Source organism: Pelecanus crispus, chromosome 6 (assembly GCF_030463565.1).
Source record: "Pelecanus crispus isolate bPelCri1 chromosome 6, bPelCri1.pri, whole genome shotgun sequence".
Classification (NCBI taxonomy): Eukaryota; Metazoa; Chordata; class Aves; order Pelecaniformes; family Pelecanidae; genus Pelecanus; species Pelecanus crispus.
The window spans coordinates 27,461,516-27,483,333 of record NC_134648.1 but is presented as its reverse complement, the minus strand read 5'-3'; the positions used below and the strand labels follow the sequence as shown (position 1 = coordinate 27,483,333).

Below are 21,818 nucleotides of genomic sequence, written 5' to 3'. Positions count from 1 at the left end.
CACTGCAACACTTAACAGATTGTCCAGAGAGGTCACAGCATCCCCACCCTTGAAGTTTTTCAAGATTTGGCTGGATAAAGCCACGACTAGCCCGTGACCTTGTGTTAGCAGCAAACCCACTACTAACACTAGGAGAGCAGGAGGTTAGACTAGAAAACTTCCTAGAGATTCCTTCAAACAAACACTTCCATGATTCTGTGATCTGGTATTTTTTACAGTGGATATGGTAGAAGAAAACGGGTTGTGGAAGTTTTCACTGTTCTACTTTTACTATGGATAGTAATGAAGTATAGAGGAAAAACACCAATACTGACTGAAGTTAAAAAAGGGAGTAAAAGAAAGGAGCAAAGAACCAAGCAATATTTTTAGACATATTCAAAGAGCAAAAGTTTCAGAAGAATCTGCAGAAACTTTTCAGGGAGATATTTTTCCAAAAAAGTCTTGAGAGAAGTCCTTGTCTTCTTCCTCATTCCTTTTCTTTTTGCCTATGTCTTTCTCTCCATGTTAAACACACACACAGAATTTTAACCTATGCTATTACTGTGCTGCTTCTGTAAAATTAAGCAGGCCTGTCAGCCAGAAAGAGTGTATTTTTAATCTAAAGATGTCTGCACTGCAATAAAAGCACTATATACTATCAAAACTAAGCTTCCACAGATAAGGCAATCCACTTGAGCAAAACTGATATACCTTAGGCTGACTTTCAGAAATTGGTAAAATACCACTTGTACTGTGTTTCTGCTTTTCACACAGTGATACTCTGCAGGCATTGGCATGGTAAAAGTTAACTGTCTTAAATGATGATCTCAAGTGGAAGTGCAAGTCTGGAATTAAAAGCACTACATTTCTGAAGGTCAGAGAGATGAACTTCAAAGAATCTAAAGGAGATGCAGTCTTCCAAAGGGCCTGAAGAAGATACGTCAGCTAGTCTTCACAGGAAGGTACTTGTAATATTCATTAGTGGTTTATAGTGACTTAGGCTGGAACAAGATGACAAGGACATGGACTGCAATAAAATTAGCATAACAAATTGAAGCTGTGACAGCTATTGGTCATCAGGCCCACATAACTCAGAATGGCAATTCACTGTCTACACTTAGGGGCAAAAAAGCAGTGCTGTCAGGAATTCAGCACCCTTAGCCAACAAGGGAGTTAAAAAAAAAAAAAGACAGCTTCTCTCACAACCTGTTAAGTTTTGTACAGGAAAACGTAATTGTTGACACAGAAAGCGAGATTTAATTCTTCATTTGTTTAGTGTTAAAAACATAAGACACTGAAAACTTTTTCCTAGCCTTTCCGTATCCAAAAGCTAGAAAATCTTTCCCATACTATCTACATTTCCGTTTCAATAGGTACTCCATAGTCATAAATGAGCAGTATCCGCTCCTTCTTCGTTTTCCTCTCAAACTGACAGAATACTATTTAAGCAAAATTTTGGGAGCAGGAGACTGCCTGGTTACAAATGCACATAGGAACAACACATCTCAAAGATGTAACACTTCATTCTCCTGCAAGCATCTGTCTCTAGTCTCACACTGAGGTATCTATCAGCAGCTTTACCTGAGAAAACACCATAAAACAGAGAAAGAGCTTAGACATCGTACTGCAATGCACACACACCCAAAAAAAAAAAAAAAAAAAATCACACCCAGCTCTATTGTCAGTGAAGCTGTGTGTTGAAGGAGCCCGTGCCTCACAGTTTGTAGGTAGGCTTGAGCAGGAAAGAAATCCTACCAGAAGACTTCATATTATTGATGTAGAAAAGATTAATACTCTACTAGTTCCTTCAGTCTCATTTGGAGACTGTGACCACAGATTGAGAGAGGGCCACACTGCATGTAGATGAAACGCATCGGAAGAACAGCTATCTGATAATGAAGCTAAATCTGCAAGTAATACAACTTGAACCACACTAGGGAGATGGAAGGGCTTGGAAAGCCCTGTGAGAAGAGAAAGTAACAAGGAGACATAAAACACTAAAACTTGTTGCAGCTTAACCCACTTCAGGAACTGAGAGCACACACAAACCACCTGTATGCTGAATGTGTACCTGTTCAGAGTGCTACCTTTCTATGCATCCTTCTGCTGCACATTGGTTTAGCTGAAGGTACATCCCAGAGTGCTAGGACACAGCATCAAGCACTCTGAGGAGAAGTTATGCTTTGGGAGCTCTACAGCAAGTTATAATCTGTTACCAGCATAAAACTGAAGTCATCTAGTCTGTCCTTGAGAAGGTCTATAACAACAGTAGTTAGAATGCTTTCAGGGTGCACCTTTGCTAGCTTCCTCTCCACTGCCAACAGACATCAAAATAGACAGCATCCCTTAAGATCTTTAGTATAAGGTCTAAATCTAGGTTTAAATGAGGTTCCCATTAAAGGGTCAGCAAATGCATGGGAATAGCTCACCTAGCAATAGTCTTTTTTCTTAACACAATCCTCTCCCAGGAACTGGGACAGGACATTATAGTAAACATCTGGGACCAAACATCTGGATACTAAGCTGCAGGACCTTTCCCAAAAAGCTCTTGTTTTGCTAAGTATGCTTAAAGGGCAAAAAAAATCTAGCACGTCAAAAAGGTAACATAGCCCTAAGTTGTTACCAACTTCTCTATGGTTTTAGCCAGTAACAAAAGTTGTGTTCTCATGCTTAACAATTACACAAATAAGGCACGTAACTTTGTGCCTTACTCCTCATAGGGCCTTCAGAGTTCAGATAGTTTTCAGAACCACCACACAGAATAGGGGAATGACAGGCATGAACACAGGCTAATCCTGTTTGCAAGAAGATCCCTAACTGAATTTAAAAAAAAGATACACCATTGTCTTTACAGTACAGGTAAGATCTTATACCTCCTTTATCAAACTGACTATTGCTCTGGAGAGCAACAGTGTAATAAGTAATGGTTGCAAACACTGAGTTTTTCAAAGCTGGAAATTCCAGCTACATTTTGGAAGCAAACGCTAAGAGTATGTGAGAAGTGATATTAAAGGAAAAATCACATAAAGTTGTGAGAGACTGGCTTGGTTTACTTTTATGCCCCCAAAATAATTAAAACCATGGAAGGTAAACAAATGGGGGGAAAAAAGCAAGACTTATTAGTAATGTGGAAAACCACTACTAAAGAAAATTAAATCAGTCCATTACATACAAAGGGTCTTTGAGGCTTTTGTTTGTTCTTGCTACTATGCTTACACTAGCAGTTGATTCACTGACACTGCAGGGAATGGTCTGCTACTATTCTAGTCTTTTGAGCAGTTACCCATTGAATCTCTGTACAAACGCACTCTGAAAGTGCATTCCAGTACATTAAGTTGTATAAAGATGTATTCTACAGAGTTGCACAGTTTTGTGGAATATTTTATACTTAAAAGTTCAATTACCACCATCAGCTGAAAAAAAAGCCAAACACACCCAACCAAAAAAACCCCATGTTTTTTGTTGCTTCAAGAAGCATTGTTTCAGAGTAACTTAAGAAAGCTGCTAATGGGATCAAAGGAAATCCTTATCCTTAATCTGCGTCACCTATTCATGAATAAGAGAATATGCTGATTCCCTTTTGTTACCAAGACACCAATGTTGCTGTGGTAACCACACTTACATGAAACAAACTCTACTCACCTGCACAATGATGCCCTTGCTCTTGTATTCTGCATGGAGGCCTCGGGAGAAGTAATCCACAAAAGCCTAGAGAGAAAAGAAGGGAAATGTGCAGCATGCTATGCATTAAAATGGAAACTGTAGTTTGCAGGTTTTTGTAAGCGTATTTGAACTACTATTTATAGTTCCTGTTTTCAGAGTGAAAAACCTTAGGTTTTCAAAGAAACTTTGCAAATTAGAGCAATGCCATCTGAATAGAAACCCTATGCTTACAAAGCATTTTTACAGAAGTGAGGCTCAATCTAAACAAAATAAAATCCTTTTTAATTTAGAAGGAAAAGGAACTGGATTTATTACATAAAGCCTAGTTAAAAAAGGAAAATAAGACTTTGCATGTTCACATTGTCCACTACTTATGTCATCTCCTTAGACTTTTTTTTTTTTTTTAAGAAAAGAGTGATTTAAGTAGGTTTCTCTTGTGCATGGTTTCTAAAACATAGTGTTTAAATACTTTGTCTTCTGCCTTTACATTTTTAAGAAATGCCACCCGATGGTGATACTTCTTCCTAGTCCTGAAGTCCCCTACCACAGATTCTCTCCCAAACTTCTGGAAGTTTCAGAAATTACAAGACAAAAAGTTGCAAGAAAGAAGTGAAAGGGCTTAAAAGGTGGATGCTAGTACCTGCCTTCAAGATGCCCTCACATCTGATACGGCCGCCTCCACAACCACAACAAGAAAGTATTGTCCTAATAACCCAAGGCTACTCAGCAGTTCACACCAGCATAGATTCCCCCTCCCCAAGTTCTAAATCACCTTTCTAGTTTTCCTTCCTGCAGTCCAGTGAGACATAGTATCAGGTTCTCCTAAGGTTTCTTGTTTTAGTGAAGCCAAGTAGGATGAATGGAGTACCTTCGATGGAAGGAACTAAACTATCTTATCCGTGCTTGAAGCTAAAATAAATACTAAATAAATTAATTCAAGTATTTAAGAAGCAGTTGCTTCAGATCAGTTTCGAAACAAAGAGCTAAGCTCTAGTATTGCACCTGCCTTATAGCCTTCCTTTCCTGACCATGTTGCCACTGGATTAACAGAAGCCCTAACTGAAACCAGCGCTTAAAGCTTGCAGTGCCCAGTGTTTTTCCCATTAAGGTCATCCTACTGAACTCAGCCTATACAAGAAGCAAAAGAAACACTCCCACGCTACGGGCTATTTCTCTAGATGCTTTCCTGAGCACGCACAAGATCTGAAAGAAAACTAGATTTTGCTGTGTAGCAGATAGGTCCTTTAATTCTTCATTTTCAAGTTGCATGTACGAGCTAGAAGGAAGCTCATTAAACCAAAAAAGCTTATCATCTGTCCAACTGTTCTTTCCTTCTCCCTCTCTCCCAAGTATAAGTTCTTAATGAAATCCAGCATTCAACAAGTCTCTGAAAATCAGGCCTAGCAGCAATGATTCAAGTGAGCTAGCCGTGCAATTGCAACAATAAGGCACTTGCATAGGCATGCAAATAGTTTGGTGCAGTCCCTGAACACAGTTGCCAGATGTATGTGTGATAACTGTACAGAGGATATCAATAATCTCTTAAAAGTAAATAAAAAACCCTATACTGTGTTAATCAAAGGGCTTTGATCATTCAAATTTCTAACTATTTCTACAGGACAGAATCCTGAAATCAGTTACTACTCCAATGGAGAGACAGTATAAAGAGACTGTCATCTCTACTGGTTGCAAAGCTCTTGCAACAATGTTCATTTTACATGAGAAGAAAAAGCAACTTCCAGTATCCAAATAAACTTTGGAGTCTTTCTTCTTGATGAGTTTATTTCAAGACAAGGTGGGTTTTCTACCTCCAGATCCTCAAGCCCCCTAGCAGCCTGTAACTTAAAACAGTCTTAAGAATGTTGTCTAATTAAGCATCCCCTGAATAAACACATAAACACTGCATTAAGAAAACTTCTCCTTGGGTATCCAGCAGCAAAGCCACATGCTAAAGACATGACAGGGGGCAAACTGTATGTCACTTCTCATTAGTATTAATGCAGGTAGATAGGTAAGCCTGTCAAAAATAGGACTATGGTTCCTTTAAAAGTGTTTTGTTTTCATTGTAAAATAGGGAATTCTCCACAGGAAGGTTAAAGAGAGGGACTACATCTGTTGCTGATAATTAGCCAAAGCCATTGACTTAGACCTGAAGGATACTATGCTTTAAACCCCCTCTGTATAGATGAGGGAAAAAACCCTAGAAATTGCAGATACAGTCTTTCTATAGCTACATTATGGGAGTCACTTTCATGCTTACTAATCTTGCTGTGGTAGATGAGCAGTGCTGAGACTAGGCAGATTACTTAACCTGTAATTGAGTTTCTTAGGGGGAGGCGAGGAAATATTTGAGATTCTCATTGAAAAAAGACTAACCAAAGCAGTGTAAGGCATATTATCACCAAAATCAGAAGCTCAATTCATTCCATAAAGTTGAAGGCACTGCCACAACGAAAGTGACCTTTTGTATTAAAACAAAGAACTGTGCTCTCAGGAAACAGCTATTTCAAGAGCAAATTTTATCAGCTTTTATCATGATTTCTAAACTTAAATATCCCCTCCCTTAGTAAGAATAGTGTGCATCAAGTCCTTTCTGGAAATATGAAAATGTTACCAAGAGTCTAGAAGAAAAATAGGTCTGTTCTGACATGAATGACACTACTGAAGGTTTCTTCACCCTGTCAAGGTTCTGCTTAGACACTGAAATCCTTGAAGTATTTAAGGTAATCACCAGGTGCACCTGAAAAAGCTGTAGTGCCATACTGCTTTAATACCAGTGTAAATGTCTCTTGCATTTAGTTTTATCATTTATACTTCAGTTCCATACCATGTATCCGTATTCTGTCTTTACGGCATTAACTGGAGACCTTGCAGGTGAACATTTTAGAATGCCCTATAAGTATCTTTGGAAAAAAAAATAAGACCAGCTGCAGAAAGACAAAACTGTCCCAGTGACACAAAGAGAAATCAGAGCAGATAAATTTAACATGAAATGTAGATCTAGAGTAGTAACTTACGAACTGGTAAAATAAACCAGCCCATTATGGAAGAAGACAGGAAATTTCAGTAAAAGGACTGTTTGGCTAGGTGGGGAGCTTCTTGACAAACTAAAAATGAGCATATGAGAGACAGAAAGAACGAGAAGTAAAAAAAGAGACACATAAAACATTATTGGGTACTTAGGAATAAAATCCAAGCTAGGAAAAGACTAGCAAAGGACACTAATGGTGGCAATAAAGAATCCTACAGGTACACTAGTTTCAAGAGGAATTTCAGAGAAACAGGGGGTCTGTTGATGGACAAGAGAGACAATCTAGAGATAAAGGATAAAAAAAGGTTAAGGTGTTCAACACTTCTCTTGCCTTTGCACAGCCAAGGCCTGCTCACATGCCTCTCTATGCACCAGCTTTGTTTAACAAAAGAGATAGGCAGAGGCAGCAACAATTTAGGGACTACTCAGAGAAGCGTGATGTATTCAAATCCATGGAGCCACTATGGATTCACTCAAGAGAGCTGAAAGAACTAGTCCATATGTATACAAGTCTGCTGCCTAAGATATCTGAAAAACTATGGAAACTGGGGGAGGTCTTGGACAACTAGAAAAGGGCTAACATATTCTTCCTTGAAAAGGCAAGAATGATCCCCTCAGCTTTAACTCAGTTTGTGGAAATATCATGGAGCCCTCCTCTTGGAATTCATTTCCAAGCACATAAAGGACAAGAAGATACGTCAGAAACACTCAACACAGACTTACCAACAGCAAATCATGTTTGACCAACTAAATTGCTTTCTATAATGGAATGAACTAGCTTTGTAGATGAGGAAAACAGATTTTTAATATATATAAACTGTATGTGTGTGTATATATATATATAGATACATTTTCATTTCAGTAAAGCTTTTGACACCATCTCCTGCAGCATTCTCATTTGGAAGTCAAGCAGATATGTACTGCAAGGACAAATTGCTGGCCAGACTGAAAATTGGCTGGACCACCAGGCTCAAAGGGCCATGATCAATAGCTTGACATCTGGCTGATAACAAGCAGAGAACCCTACAGATCAATACAGAGGCTTATATTCTTCAGTATCTCCTATCAGCAACCTAGATGATGACACAGAGCACACCCTCAGCAACTTTGCAGATGACAACATTAGATGGAGCGGCTGAAACAACAGAGCTTCAGTCCAGAGAGACTGATAAACTTTGTTATTGTTAATCATGAAATTTCATGACTGGCACAGAGTGAAGTGCAAAATTCTGCATACAGAGTGGGATAACGTCATGCCTTAATTTTGGTCGAGTAGCAGTCCTGCTGCAAGGAACCTGGAATTTATGGTGGCTGCCAGGGAGAAGACAAGCCAATAACCCACTTGCTGCAAGAACATCAAATGACATAATGGGCTACATTAGCAGGATGTGTGGTCAGCAGATCAAGGAAAGTTGACTATTTGGTAACGGCGAGGCCCTAGAGCTCTGTCCTTTCTCTTACCTGAAATACTAAATTTAATGCAACTAATAAAAAAGGAGGACAAATGTTTGCTTCCCGCAAGCACCAGAAGAGTGCTATTTAAATAAATATATACACATATATATTGAAGATACACATCTTCAACAAGATGAAGGAAAAAAGTTTCAGAGTCAAAATAAGAAAGCGTGTTAAACTTAGTCAATGTCCTTTCTTGACCTCACATTCCGCTTGCTTGGTACACTAGCGCCTTTTTCCATGCAGAAGTAGAATGCATGGTAAAATACATAAAAGTATTCTTTTCCATGCCAGTAAACCCTTGCACTCATTTTTCTCTCGATCTTCCAGCTTCCACTATTGGAAAAATTTAAGTTAGAAACCCAGTACTTTTAGTTCATGAAAGCACCACTAGATGGACACCAAAACATTTATTCCTGTAGTGTTGGCTTATGTTTGACACTTGATTTCAGTGTGAAAAGAAAACTTACCTTGGTTGCAGAGTAAAGAGTCAGCAGCGGAGCTGGATGCGTCCCAGCAGCTGAGGAGATATTCAGGATTACCCCTTTTGATCTGAAAGGTAGTGAAGATATATTATCATTAAATAAAGGAAACATCTTTCATGTTTCAGAAAATTACTGCAAGCCTAAAGAAAACCTTTAGAATGCAACTGAGATTAAGATCTGTTTAAAAACCCCAAACAAATCCTAAATTGAAATTTACTAATATGACTTTAAGCACAATATAAGTATTCAAGCAGCTGGTATAAATCAGGAACAACTCCAAGGTCAATACAGCAAGAGAATCAACCTCCATACATATATATACACACACACACACAGAGACACTGGGCTAAACTATGCCAAACCAATTGAGCAAAGCTGGTACAAGTCCAAAAGGCAACTTCTAAATCTCGGGCTAAGATGGCAGAAATGACAACACAGGTTTGTTGGATAGTTTACACTTTGACAATCCTTCTCATCTTCTAAATGTTACTTCATGATGGATCTTCAAGATAGGAAGTATCTGAATCTACTGCTCAACTACAGAAGTGTTTTAATATAGTATGGAAGACGTTCAGTGGATGACTACAGAATATGAGTTATTTTACAGCTGTATTACAGTATTACTGTAAGTATTCCACAATAATACTTAAGTAAGGGTACCGGTCTGGAATTAGCTACCACCTGATCTGCCAAGCACTTCTAAAGCATGTGCAGGTAGGACAGAAAGTCAGACTCCTAGATTTCCCAACCCACTGATTTTGAACATGTCTATTTCTGTGACTAGTTTTACCTACAGGAACAGACATCTTATTTAGTGCTAGGTAGAAAGAAGAATTAGTTTTTAAAGCTTCAGGCAAATTAGGGCAAGTACGCTATTAGAAGGTGCTACCAGACAGTCCAACACAGTGAAAGATGCATCTCTGCTTCTTCCTACCCTGTAGTAAATTCAGCCAGTTTACTTGAATGTACTACTACGTATGCTGCGTTTAGTGCAGAGTAAGAACATTCACGCAGGTAGGCATCACACAGCTCAACTCCTGCAGATTCACATACGAGTTTCTCATCGTATTTGTTCATCCGCATATACCCTATGCCACTGCTGCCACAATGATTTAAGTAGCTGTCTTGAAAAAAAAAAAAAACAACTGAATTAAGTGACCCTTAAAAATTAAAACCATGTAACTCTTTGAAAATCGTGACAACAGATTCAAACCAACATGGCTTCTGCCATGATACAAGTGTGAATTAAATCTGTGATTGATTTACCTCTAGAAATGAGATGGCTAATGTGACAGAAAAGAATCATTTCAGTCATTCAGGACTTCAAACACCTTTGGCAAAGTTTGTTCTATTTTTCAGGAGTTATCTGCAAGGCTTGGTTGGTGAAATAAAGTAATAACATGGATCAAAATACACAGTATGGAGAAAGTAAGACCACAAATTTATCATTAATTTTACGACAGCAAAAAGGTTAACAGTGGATGTCAGAAGTTTTTTATATCAAGACAGGTGGTGCTTGTGATATTTATTCATGAGCTCAAATAGGGATTAACAGTGAAATGAGTATTCATGCAGTTTTTGAGAGATTACCAGATTGGAGAATACTATAAGGAACTTTTTAAAGAGCTCAGACTGCTATGCGAACAGACTACACAGAATGGCAGATGAAAAAAAAAAATCAATATTAACAAAACCAACAACACATACTAAAGAAAATAACATGAATTAATCACAAACCTTGCAGGACTCGAAATCAACTATCCGCTCCCTGGAAAACCTGAACAAAGTCCACAAGGAGTTCTCTTTTCTGCAGCAGGCACCAAAACCAGCTGAAGAACAGGATGGTGGGAATAGCAGGGACAGTTCCACTACCACTCAAATCTTGTATTACAGTCTATGGAACACTTTTATCCCTCCAAATACAGGACAGAAATATTAAGAACCTGATGATTTAAGAAAGGGGAAAAGAAGAAGAAAAAAAAAACACCCTGATACATTGATGAGGTGAAAAGATTGGTTCAATTTAGCTATTTAAGAGACTATTAAAGAGCAGCCATGATAAGAGTATACAGACTAATGAATGACAAAGATCAAGATCTTGATTTATCCCCGCAGAATACAAAAGAAAGATTACATTTATTTAAATGAAAGACTGAAATTTAGATCTGATAAAAGGAAGCGCTCTTCCATTTTCAGACTATGGGAGTCCTTGCCACAAAACTTAATTGAGGACAAAAGCTTAACAAGATTCAAAGAGGGGTAAGCATTTATATGGATAAACATGAGCCTCATGCTTATAAAACAAGCTGAAGCTTTAGAAGAGAGGTTGGCATTCAGGCTGTAAAGCACAGGTCTTGCAGCACCTGGCTAGACTGCAACTTTCCAGCACTAGTGACCATCATCTAGGTGCAGGGAATTAATGGTCTGACTCAGTGAAGAAAACCCTCTTGGAAACAACAAATTAATAGCAGCCCATTGCAGAAGCTCCATGTATTGGTCTCTTTGAAGCAGTCAATGCCACTGTGGGTTTTGTGGTTTGTATTTTTTTCTTTATAAAGAAAACAGTCCTAGCCTTAGAAGCTTGTAACTTAAAACCTCCAGACAAAAGGAAACTGAGAAGTGTGCGTGTAGGGGGAACACTTCCAATTACGCCAATTACAATTTTGCTTCTTACAGGAACTGCAGAAGAAATGTCTTTAGGGAGGCATCTGAAGAACCATGCGAGCATCAGCGCAGCAAAAAGAAATTTTGGCTCCATCCAACTCAACTGTGCACTTACAAAACCCAAGAAGTTGGTTAAGATAAAGAGAGCCAGGCCCACACCCTCACACCTCCCCATCATTCTACCTTAAGCAGTCCAGCACCAGGGAGGCTATATTTAGCCATCTCCCTGTTGCTGTGGCAACCAGCGCCTGCTCCAGCTGCACGCCAAGTGGAAAGAGCAAGCTTCCTCTGTAATGTAATTATGCACTTGCTACTTCCCTGGCAATAAATACCATAGTTTGATATTTGTCTGGAAACAGTCAACTGATTTTTGTCGTTGTTGGGTTTTTTGTTCCCAAAGACATCAAGCCTTGATTTTCAGCTCTAGGAGTTTCCCACCTTAGACAGTAGCCTCAAAATTTGCAGAGGAACTGCTCATTTAAGTGTAATAGGAAGCCGCAGATTATAAATTGTCACTTTAAGTGTTCAGAGCACGGGAGAGGAGCCACAGCAGACAATCTAAATGCCATTACCAGAAGTGGCATTCAGCTAATGCTGCTACGTTTATTATAAATAAAAAGTAACAGACACACCAAGATGCAGTTGCGTTTTCTCCTTACAGACCTGGATGTAAAGAGTGTAAAGTCTGCTCTATTTCTGTATTTATCTTGTAATAGATTGCCATTAAAAAACCCACTCAAATACGTAAAAGTATGCACTATAGCTGCAAGATGCTATAGCGTACTACGTCACATCTATCTACTCAACATGCTATCCTCCTTGAAGAAATGAGGAATAATGATGGGATTCCTAACCTAATTTCATCCTTAGAGCCTCGAGCTCTTTTTCCTAATCCATGGTCCCATGTGAGAAATTTATGGTTGGCCCAAAGAGCAGCCAAGCACAGCTACCATTCGTTCATGCTCTTGGATTTGCTGGACAGCCATGTCCTCCTGTGGTTACAGACTCTTAGCAGCGTTAATGGCCTGTGAGCTATGACTATGCAGGAGTTGGCAGCTGCAGACATTGCTTCTGTGCACTGCAAACCCAACTGACTTCACAAAACCAAACAGAAAATGGAAGCTTTTTCAAATATTTTTCCCTGGGACAGAAACCAAGGCCTTCATTCAAATGGAGCAGTCATTCAAAGTGGCTGCTCACACACAGGAAAAAGTTCAAGATGTGTATTTTTTTTTTTTTTTTAAACCAGTATTAACCTTTTCTTTCCAAGCTTCTTCTTGAACATTTATCCTTGAGATTCCTGAGGTAACCATGTAGTTAGGAAAAGCAAGAAGAAACATGACATGGTGTGCTCAAGGGGAGTCAGAACCAGAAGTCAGCAGGATCCCGGTTTGCTGCCTTTCATTCAAATCATCTCACCCACGTTATTATGTAACAGAAAAACATACACAGGGTGTTCTATAGGTAGAGCATACATCATTCGGTCCTAAGAAGCTGAAGAAATCAACTCTGCCAAATGGATAACTATGACATTTCTTTAGACAAAGAAGAAACTGAGGCAAGAAATTGTTAGAGCTTCAAAGTTCCAAAAATTGATAACAAAACAGGATTAAATCCTTAGAAAGCAGAATGGCTTTGGTCATGTTGGCATCTTCAGAGGGCAGTGGTTTAACAAAAGGTGGGTCCCTTTACCTATCGATAATAGTGCATGGGCAAGGAGTAACTTCTGACTTACAAACCCTGAGTAGTTACCATCACTGTACTATAATCCTCATCCTCTACTCCAGCTTTATTGGGAAATACTACACCCCTGCCCCAGAGCTCTTGGGTCTTCTTTTCTAATTCAAGTTTCTTTACATGAAATAAACTCCCCCTTATCTAAAAATCTAAGCTCACCATCACCCTGATGTGCTAGGCATTGACTCCCATACTGGCCACTAGCTCTGACAGTTTGCACCCATGAAGAAACTTTGTTTTAGATGTGAAACATTTGCTCTGCATCTGTGCAACACTTGAGTAACTGAATCCTGATCTGTAGCGAAGACTCTCAGATAGTGGGATGATACAAGAAATTCCAATTTTTCTTAATCTTTGTCAGATTTGGAGGTTTGCCCCATATATATGCTCCTCCTACAGTATTTGTTTGGAGGCAATACCACGGTGAGACTGTCATGCATGGTTCTACACAGCTTTTCTCAGTATTGTGAGCATAGCTTAGACCTGACCTAGGGCAGCCCTCAGCAAGCTGGGGTTAATACCACAACAGAGGTGGCCAACAGCCTGGGACAGTCAACACCAGCTAGAAAACAGCCTGGAGGGACTACGCAGAAACTGTGCACCTTTTTGTTTCACCTGCGAGCTAGCTAGGAAGTCAGTACACATCTTCCGCGGCAACAGTGGTGTGCATTAACTCTTATTTTAAAGAGCTGGTCTCCAATTCTACTTTTCCAAATGATCACAGACTTTCCTCAATATACCTCCTACTGTATAATGAGAACATATTCTTTGCATCCATTTTACTTACAATGACTTAGAGAAATAGCCTTAAGAAGGTTATTCCCAGGAACTGTAACCACCCCCTCAGAATAGCAGGTTGTTGAGTTAGTGCTGATGAGTCAGACAGGCTTTTTAATTCTGTTCTAAAAGGAATCACCACAACAGTGGAGAAAGGAGAGGAAAAATAAAAAGGGAATCAAGTGGAAAAGGCTTCCACCGTCTGATGATTCATGCACCATCAGCGTGACTCACCCAGCATTACTCTGCCTTTAAAACATGGAGACTAGGCTGATTAGTCACAGTAATGAATTTTTCAAGAAAGGATTCTCCCCTATAAATAATGATGACTTTGTCTGGATAGTGTTAGTGTGACTCACCTTTCCAGCATGCCGGGCAGCACCAATCGTGTCATCTGCAAAAAGAAAACATTCGTGATGGCTGAGAATGCAGACACCAGACAGCCAGAGACCAAGGGAAGCCTCCCTTCCTCCCAGAAGCAGCTGCCACCCCCTCCACCCCAATCAAGGCTCAGGGAAGCAGAGACCATACTTTGCGTAGGCAGTTTATTTTTATTCTACCTGGATAACTTGGCTCTGTCAAGTAGTGTGTGCACTGAACCTGATGAACCCATCCAGCTAGTAGCATAAGTACAATGAGTAAATAAAAAAATGTCTTCACTGCTTTGCAGCTTCCATGGCCTCTAAAGAACATTAAAACACCAGAGTACTACAGTACATGTATGATCTTTCTCTCCCCACAAAAAGCATCTGTATTCCTCAAGACTGACTAAATTTACTGCCTATGCCAAGACTCAAGACAATATCCAATTCTATGATTCTATAATTCTATGATTTTAGCTAGGCTTACTGAACTGCTGATTTTAAATTAAAAATAAATGGTGGAGCAGCAAGAGCAACGGACAGAACTAGTGCAGATAAGTTTCCTACATTGTGTTACCTACAAAAATCATTTAAAACCCCAAAACATTTTTTGCAGATTACACAGATGTTTTCACACTGAAGAACCTATACCCCCCCCCCCCCCCCCCCCCAAAGAAAGTAGCCTGGCAAACCTCCCCACTGCTCTGGAAGCTCCTGCCTTTGTTGTGACTCTGAGCAATTTATTTACAACCTGGTTGAGGGATTCTCCAGAGCAGTAACCCTAAAACAAGCTTCCCAGTTGCAGACAGAGCAGCTCTGACACGGGAAACAAATCAAGCATTGATCCAAACTTTGATGAATTTTTAATTAGTGTAAAACAGTTAATTTTTCTATTACTAATTACTACCATTCTAAAATACGATTTAAATCCAAAATTTCTGCCTTCAAGAAATAATGTAATCAAAGTTCAGCTTGTGCCAACTACTACCCTGCCCCCAACCAACCCAGTTAATGTCACATCACTGACACCAAAGAGACCAGACAAGAAATACAAATTGTTACCACTTTTCAGATCTTTAAAAGGTGTTCACACAAAGTTCTTGAGAACACAGTGAGGAGAGGATAATAAAATACTAATGGCACCAAAATGTAATGGTACTCCCACTAATACCAGATTACCTTGATAGCTTAAAACATGAAAATTGGAGTGGTATGGGAGGAAAAACACACACACACACAAAGAAATCAGCATATAGAGGAGCACAAAACACCTGTAAGCACTTTTTTTTTTATAAAGAAACAATTCTTATTGTAGCGAGCTATTGATATTACCATCCCTACTACATTAGCCCTTACATATGACTGAATCTGGGTTTGGGTTTTTTTGTTTTTATTTTTAAATTATAAAACATACCCTTTCAGGAATCAAGGAAGAAAAAAAAAAATCACAAAAGGAAGCAAAGTTTCAGTTGATTGCAGCTGACACAAAGAAAATGGTACAGAAGGGCTGTATTTTGTATTTTATTGGCATTTCTCACTTAGAATAGATTCTGCCATCAGCCATGCTGCATGACGCTTCGATAAGGGACTGTACAGGCAGGAGTTGAACAGACCTTCTTTCATGAAGCCGGCTGTTGACATATTTAACTCTCAGTACTGCCCCAGAAGTCAAACTAAGTATTCAGAGTTACTAAACATCACCAAGCTAAAGAGATCTGATGCAACTTCAAAAAACCCGCTAACATTAAGTCTAAGTATACATGAACTTTTTCCTACACTAATGCTTCAAAAGAGATGTGGAAACGACTATTTCTTTTAATGTTTAACGATAAAGAATGATTTGGGCTGATTTTAAGACTAGTTCAAGACTGGCAGATCTTTAATCTGGTACAAGCTTTATGATCTCTCCCACTGATCCCTTGGCAAAAAGCAGTATACTGTGTCGTGCCTCTAAGGGCAGTGTAATGCTGCATATCATCTCCATAGATTGACACAGGGATGTGGACTGCAATTGCCTTCCCTTAGGCAACCTATAATGGTCTGAAAAAACCAGTACAGGACCTCCCATTGTCATGTAGAGGGGACCCCACATTTGAAACTTTGTCATAAATCCACAAAAATGCATTCATGGTCTGAATCAAAACTGCAACCCACCAAGCAGCTCTAACTTAGCGTATCACAGACCTGCAGGTTACTATTGATATCCAAACAAAAGCACAGAAAAACACGCTACAATAACTGTTTGACTTGTATAAATTAAAAAAAAAAACTACGAAGCCATTCAGATCTGAGATACAACAATTAGGTACACAATTCAGGTAGAAATCAAGAAGTCTCTCACCACCAGCTGTGTTAAATAGTCTGTTTCTAAAGTTCAGCTGGACAGGCAATCCATTTCCCCCTGCACCCCACCCCCCAATAGCAAAACTGGATTTCATACTCAACATCACCTCCATTTGTTTCCATTAAAATTAATATTCTGAGGGAATTTCAAAAATCTGTGAAATAGGGCAAAACTGGGTTTCCTATCCGTATTTTTACATGTTGTGATATGTGAAGAGACGTGTATCTTCAGTATCTTTATATACAGAGAAAAATACTGGTTTTTTAAAATAATAAAATAACAGAAGGCAGCTCTGTGAGTCAGTCTCACCTCACCCAGCCAAGTCTACACTCTCACTGTTCCAGCAGTGTAATAGCACTATTGGAAAAATGCTGGCAGGGCATTCTGCAGCAGTATTCAGGTCTGGCAAATTTATACATTGTACACACATGTAAAATATTCCCAGCATTAATTCAAATAAAACAACCTATAGCAGAAATGTAGTTTTGCCACTAATAACAGTGTCCATACATGCTTGCATGATCTTCATCGAAAATAGCCACACTGGTTAACACTCTTGTCTTCAATAGCTGTATTCTGAGACTTGCCATTATGAAACAGGCAGCTCAACAACAAACATCTACAATTGAGTAAACGTTTCCCCACATAAAGAATCCAAATTTTAGCTATGTCTTATTTAGAGATAGCCAGTTGTATAATGGGGTGTATTTCATAAATGCCAAAGCACTGCAAGTCTAAGTCTGTAGGAATTAGCATGCAGGATGCCAGAGAACTCTATGACTGTTTCTTTCTCTGAAGGCAATCTAATAGAGGAAGAAGAAAGTGGCAGGCAACCTAAAGGAGAGGTTGGGAATTACCCTAAGAGGACTGCCTTCAGTCAGTGGTTACTGAACTCACTTAGGCTTCCTTCACATAACCATTTTTCCAAACGAATACTACTTTCCACAGAAATGCCGGTGCAGCAGTTGAAAACATGAATGTTCCTAAGACTCTGAAGGCTCAGGTAATTTCAGACAGAGTAGCCAAACACTAGGCTATGTGAAAACTGCCAGCTCGTCCAAAAAACCCCTGTTTTTTCTTTCTGAAAGTTTCCATTAAAGCAGAGTGAGAACCTGCATGCATGTGCATCTGAAAAATTTGCTCAGGACAGTCTCCTCAACATCAGAAGCTGTTAATCTTTTATGTAGCCTAGCAAAAAGTTTTGTTTAGCATGCAACCATGAAGCAGTAGTTGTTGAGGTTTTTTGCTTGTTTGTTTTTCAATGATTTCACATATACACATAATGCTACTATAGAGCTTGAGGTATAGTTCCTTTGGTTTGGAGGGCTGCATTATTTTTAAGTCAACTTCTTTCACACCAAACCCTCCAGCTCCTAAGTTCCAGGATGCTCACAGCAAATGGCTAACTTAAGGCAGAGATTCATTACAGGCCATTTCATTAATCTTTTACAGGCAGCTATCATTTCTTGATGTCCATTTATCTCCAACTGCATTTATTACGTCTGACAAGCACTGGTTGTATTGTCCACTCTTCCTCACCAGACCTGTCTTCCACCTTCTAAATTTTGGAAAAAGGAACACCACTTTTAGTCTAAAGAAAACGAGATTCCTCCTTGCAGATACAAAAATGCACAGCCATATGGCTGGATTTATGTTCTAAAACAGGTGCTACACTTAAAAGCTTCTATTAGAGGACTAACAAATAGTTAGAAGTTATAGCCATGTATTTCCAGGGATTTTTTTCTTCAGAAAAATCTCCCATTCTTAGTAATTACTGAGTTGTAGCCTTTTCTCACTCGGATCCAAGCAATAGCCCAGGAGTAGAGCTTAGGGAAAGAATAGTAATTTGTAAAGTTTTGAATACCTTTCAAGTAATATTCACTCAGACTGCTAAAATACAGTAAGAAAAGCTGAGGTAAATATTCAGAGTCATCCTTCACAAACTATGGGCCACATAATTGTTATCAAAAGCCAGAAATCTAATACCACGGTTGTATATTCAGAGATAAATCGTTCTATGGTAAGATGTTATGACTGCAAGTTACTCTTTCCACTTCCAAAAGGTATAATGATCTGTAATTAAGCTTATGCAAGTACAACAAAAGATGAAGCTAGAGAACTTGGACAACATTTCCACTTTGTTGTGCAGCTAAGAAGCTTCCTTCGGATCTCATTCCTGAATCTGTGGTGAAACCATAACAACTCAAAGCAACATAACTTTTGAAAGATTGGCAATTCCCTGTGGTGCTCCCACACATGCAAAAACCATCATTGCTACCATAAGATAATTCATAGTGCCTGGGCAGAGGATTCACACAAGTTCACAAATGCACTAACTGTTTAACAAATAGTTAACTGACACCATGCCTATGCAACTCTCATCTGCAGACCTTGCACTGAATGAACTAAGGAATTGTACTCATGCACTGGTAGTCAAATTGATCTTGAAACCTATTCTCAGCATTTACTATTAAGTTTTTATAATGTATCTTGTTTGAAACAGTAACTTCTTAATGCAACTCATACCCCAAGCTGAACAAGAATGATTTATATTTGCAAAAACTGGCAAGTAAACCCGATGTCAATTCAACAGAGAATCATACAATAACCCATGCAGCAAAGTCAGTAACCTTAAAGGGGCACGGGACAAAAAAGGGAACTACAAACTTAACATGCTGCAAGCCCTGCTCATTGTCAGTGACTTTCCTTTGAGCAACGTTTTTAGGAGAGAAAGTTTTTCCTATTTAGAGCCGCAAACTTTTGGAGTTCAGTTTACAAGGGAAAGCTCACAAAATAAGCACGGCCCCCCTGGCTTTATGTAGGAAAAAGACTACTCAAATAGTAAGGCTGAACTTTCCGTTTAAGATGTAGAATACGTATTTGTCTCAATCCCAAATCTACAAAAAGCCACAGAACTCTAGGATTTCCTAAATTTCCTCAAGTTACTTGTACTTTGAAGAAAAATCCCAAGTGCTTCCCTGACTATTGCTGAAAAGTATTTATCACAGCTACATTTCCTTTGTTCCAGCTTCCTGTGTATCATGCTCTCAGGTTCAAAGTCAGCAAGGTGGGAAACTGCAGCATCTAATTTCTCCCTCTGGACCATCTGAATGATATTCATGACCACCTTCACAGAACACTTACTCCTCTTCCAAGCATTGGCAACTGTCCCTCTCTGTTATAAACTTATATTATGTACTTGGCCAAATCATCATCCCCCCACTTTGATTATGACTTTGAATATAAATGTAAAGAAACCTCTTGACTAGACTGGAATACACGCACACAGAGTGATATCTTCTCACAAGTCAGTGTTGCCACTTCCCTCAGAATTATGTTCCACTTACTGTGATCCTCTCCAATACACAGCAAATACAAAAATTCACACAGGGTTCTAGCAGGGCACAAGCAACTATCATCTGATTTCTGGTAAGGTACCTTTACAGACACGATACTAGGCTGCCCTAGCTCATCTGAACACTCATGGGAGAGAGAGATGTCATTTCCTACTGTCCTTCAGGATTATTGCTCCCCAGGCTTTTCTCCTTTCTACACACAGGTCTGTAAAAGAATATTTCCTCTCTTTCTCAAATATACTAGCTTCTCCCTCTTTCAATTTTATATCCGTTGTGGGTTTTGTTTACTAAACTCACAGTTTCAGACTTTGTAGGTAGAGTTGTTCCCTTGTCCTGCCTGGGATTCACAACCTGGTATAATTCACCTCTCACTCCTCCTCCATTAAGAGGGCAGCTGTCACTAGATGTCCCAGTTCAACACAAAGTATTTATGTATTTTGACATCTTAAGCAAATTATAAGCTTCTCAAATACAGTGATGATAAAAATCCTCAACTTTGTAGGCCTATTATCCCTTTGTATTTGACACTCAGTATAAAACATAAGTAAGGTGATCAAGGCAAAGATTAGCACAGATACAAAGGCATGTACATATATGTAATTTACTCTCCCCCTTCCTCTGTTAATGCCAATTTCCAATGGAATCCTGGCCTGTAAGCCTAAAATTTACATTCCCCCACAACATAATAGCTTGCAAACCAATTCAGCTCCTTGCTTAATCAACCACTAAGCCAGCACTCCCTCAACTATTTAGTCCTACTCATTTTTCAAGAGAACACAAGTTTATGCCACACACCCGACGCAATTAGCATATTGCAATGCTGCAAACAGAAATAACATACTTGCTTTTCCTCACATATTAAGTATCTCTTGCAGCTTCCAAAGGAGAAAGAAGGGCTCCCTAAAGTATGGGAAACTATGCTCATTACCTACCTACTTTTTCCACTGGACAGCAAATCTGGCATCCTTGGCTTTCACTACATTAATCCAATAGACAAATCAAGTTTAATTGTTTTTCCAGGTGAAATCAAAGGCTGTAGCATACAAAGGTGAATTGACACAAGAAGATGGGGTCAATACAAAGGAACTATAGACGAAAACTATACAGAGCAAGTATAATTTTGGCTCTTCAACACTTGCTGGTTAGTCAAAAACCTGAGGACTTTTGACCTGATATTTTATTCAGTGTCAGAAATATGTTTAGTTTGTGTCTCAAAATGCAATGAGACATCAAAACATAATACAAACCCATGTTACCTGAACTGCCACCAACAATCATTAAAGAAAAGTTCTGCTTTTTAAACCCCTCCCAGAAGCTTGAGATGAGATTATGACAGGGACCGTGAAACTTTGCATACTATCCCATCTTCTTCCTCACATATCGGTCAACTTGGCCCTTGTACAAGGCTGCATTAAATCTCAAGCTTTCCTGAGAAAGTACCACAAACAAAAATTCTTCATTCTATTTATGGCATCATCAAGACCCAAGGCACTACTTCTTTTGTATATTATACAAAGAACGGAGTAACTACTGCACTGCACATCATAAAAATGTGACATTTTCCAGAGAGCTTAAAAAGAACCTACTGTGGTTGGGGGGGCAGGGCGGTGTTTGGTTGAGGTTTTTTAACCAGTATTTTTACAAGACGTGATATTTCCAACATGCTTTACGTAGTTTTACATAGCTTGTCTTCAGTGGTGTACAGGCTGCTTTGAAGGCAGATCGCAGTAATCACAACACTTCATGCCAGACTGATTGAGCCCCAAAATTGCACCACTGTTGGGTTCATGGATGACCGAACCCAATGTTGCTCTAAGGACATGATGGCAGCCGGCAGCATGGAATAGGATTTGGGAAAGGAACACGTTTTAAAGCTCTGACGGGAAACAAGTTCTCAAACGTCAAGGAAAATTTCATAGTATTAGATCCTTTACGGTTGGGAAAAGTATTAAACAGCAGGACCAA

The 21,818-nt window shown here is 39.1% G+C and overlaps 1 protein-coding gene across 1 annotated transcript in view; it reads right to left on the bottom strand.

Annotated features, from left to right (window-relative positions):
* HSD17B12 (hydroxysteroid 17-beta dehydrogenase 12) overlaps positions 1-21,818 on the bottom strand; it is a 94,436-nt gene that overhangs the window by 7,804 nt on the left and 64,814 nt on the right. Inside the window, 3 exon segments of the mRNA XM_075712669.1 lie at positions 3,622-3,687; positions 8,599-8,680; positions 14,151-14,185. Coding sequence (XP_075568784.1) covers positions 3,622-3,687; positions 8,599-8,680; positions 14,151-14,185 — 183 coding nt within the window.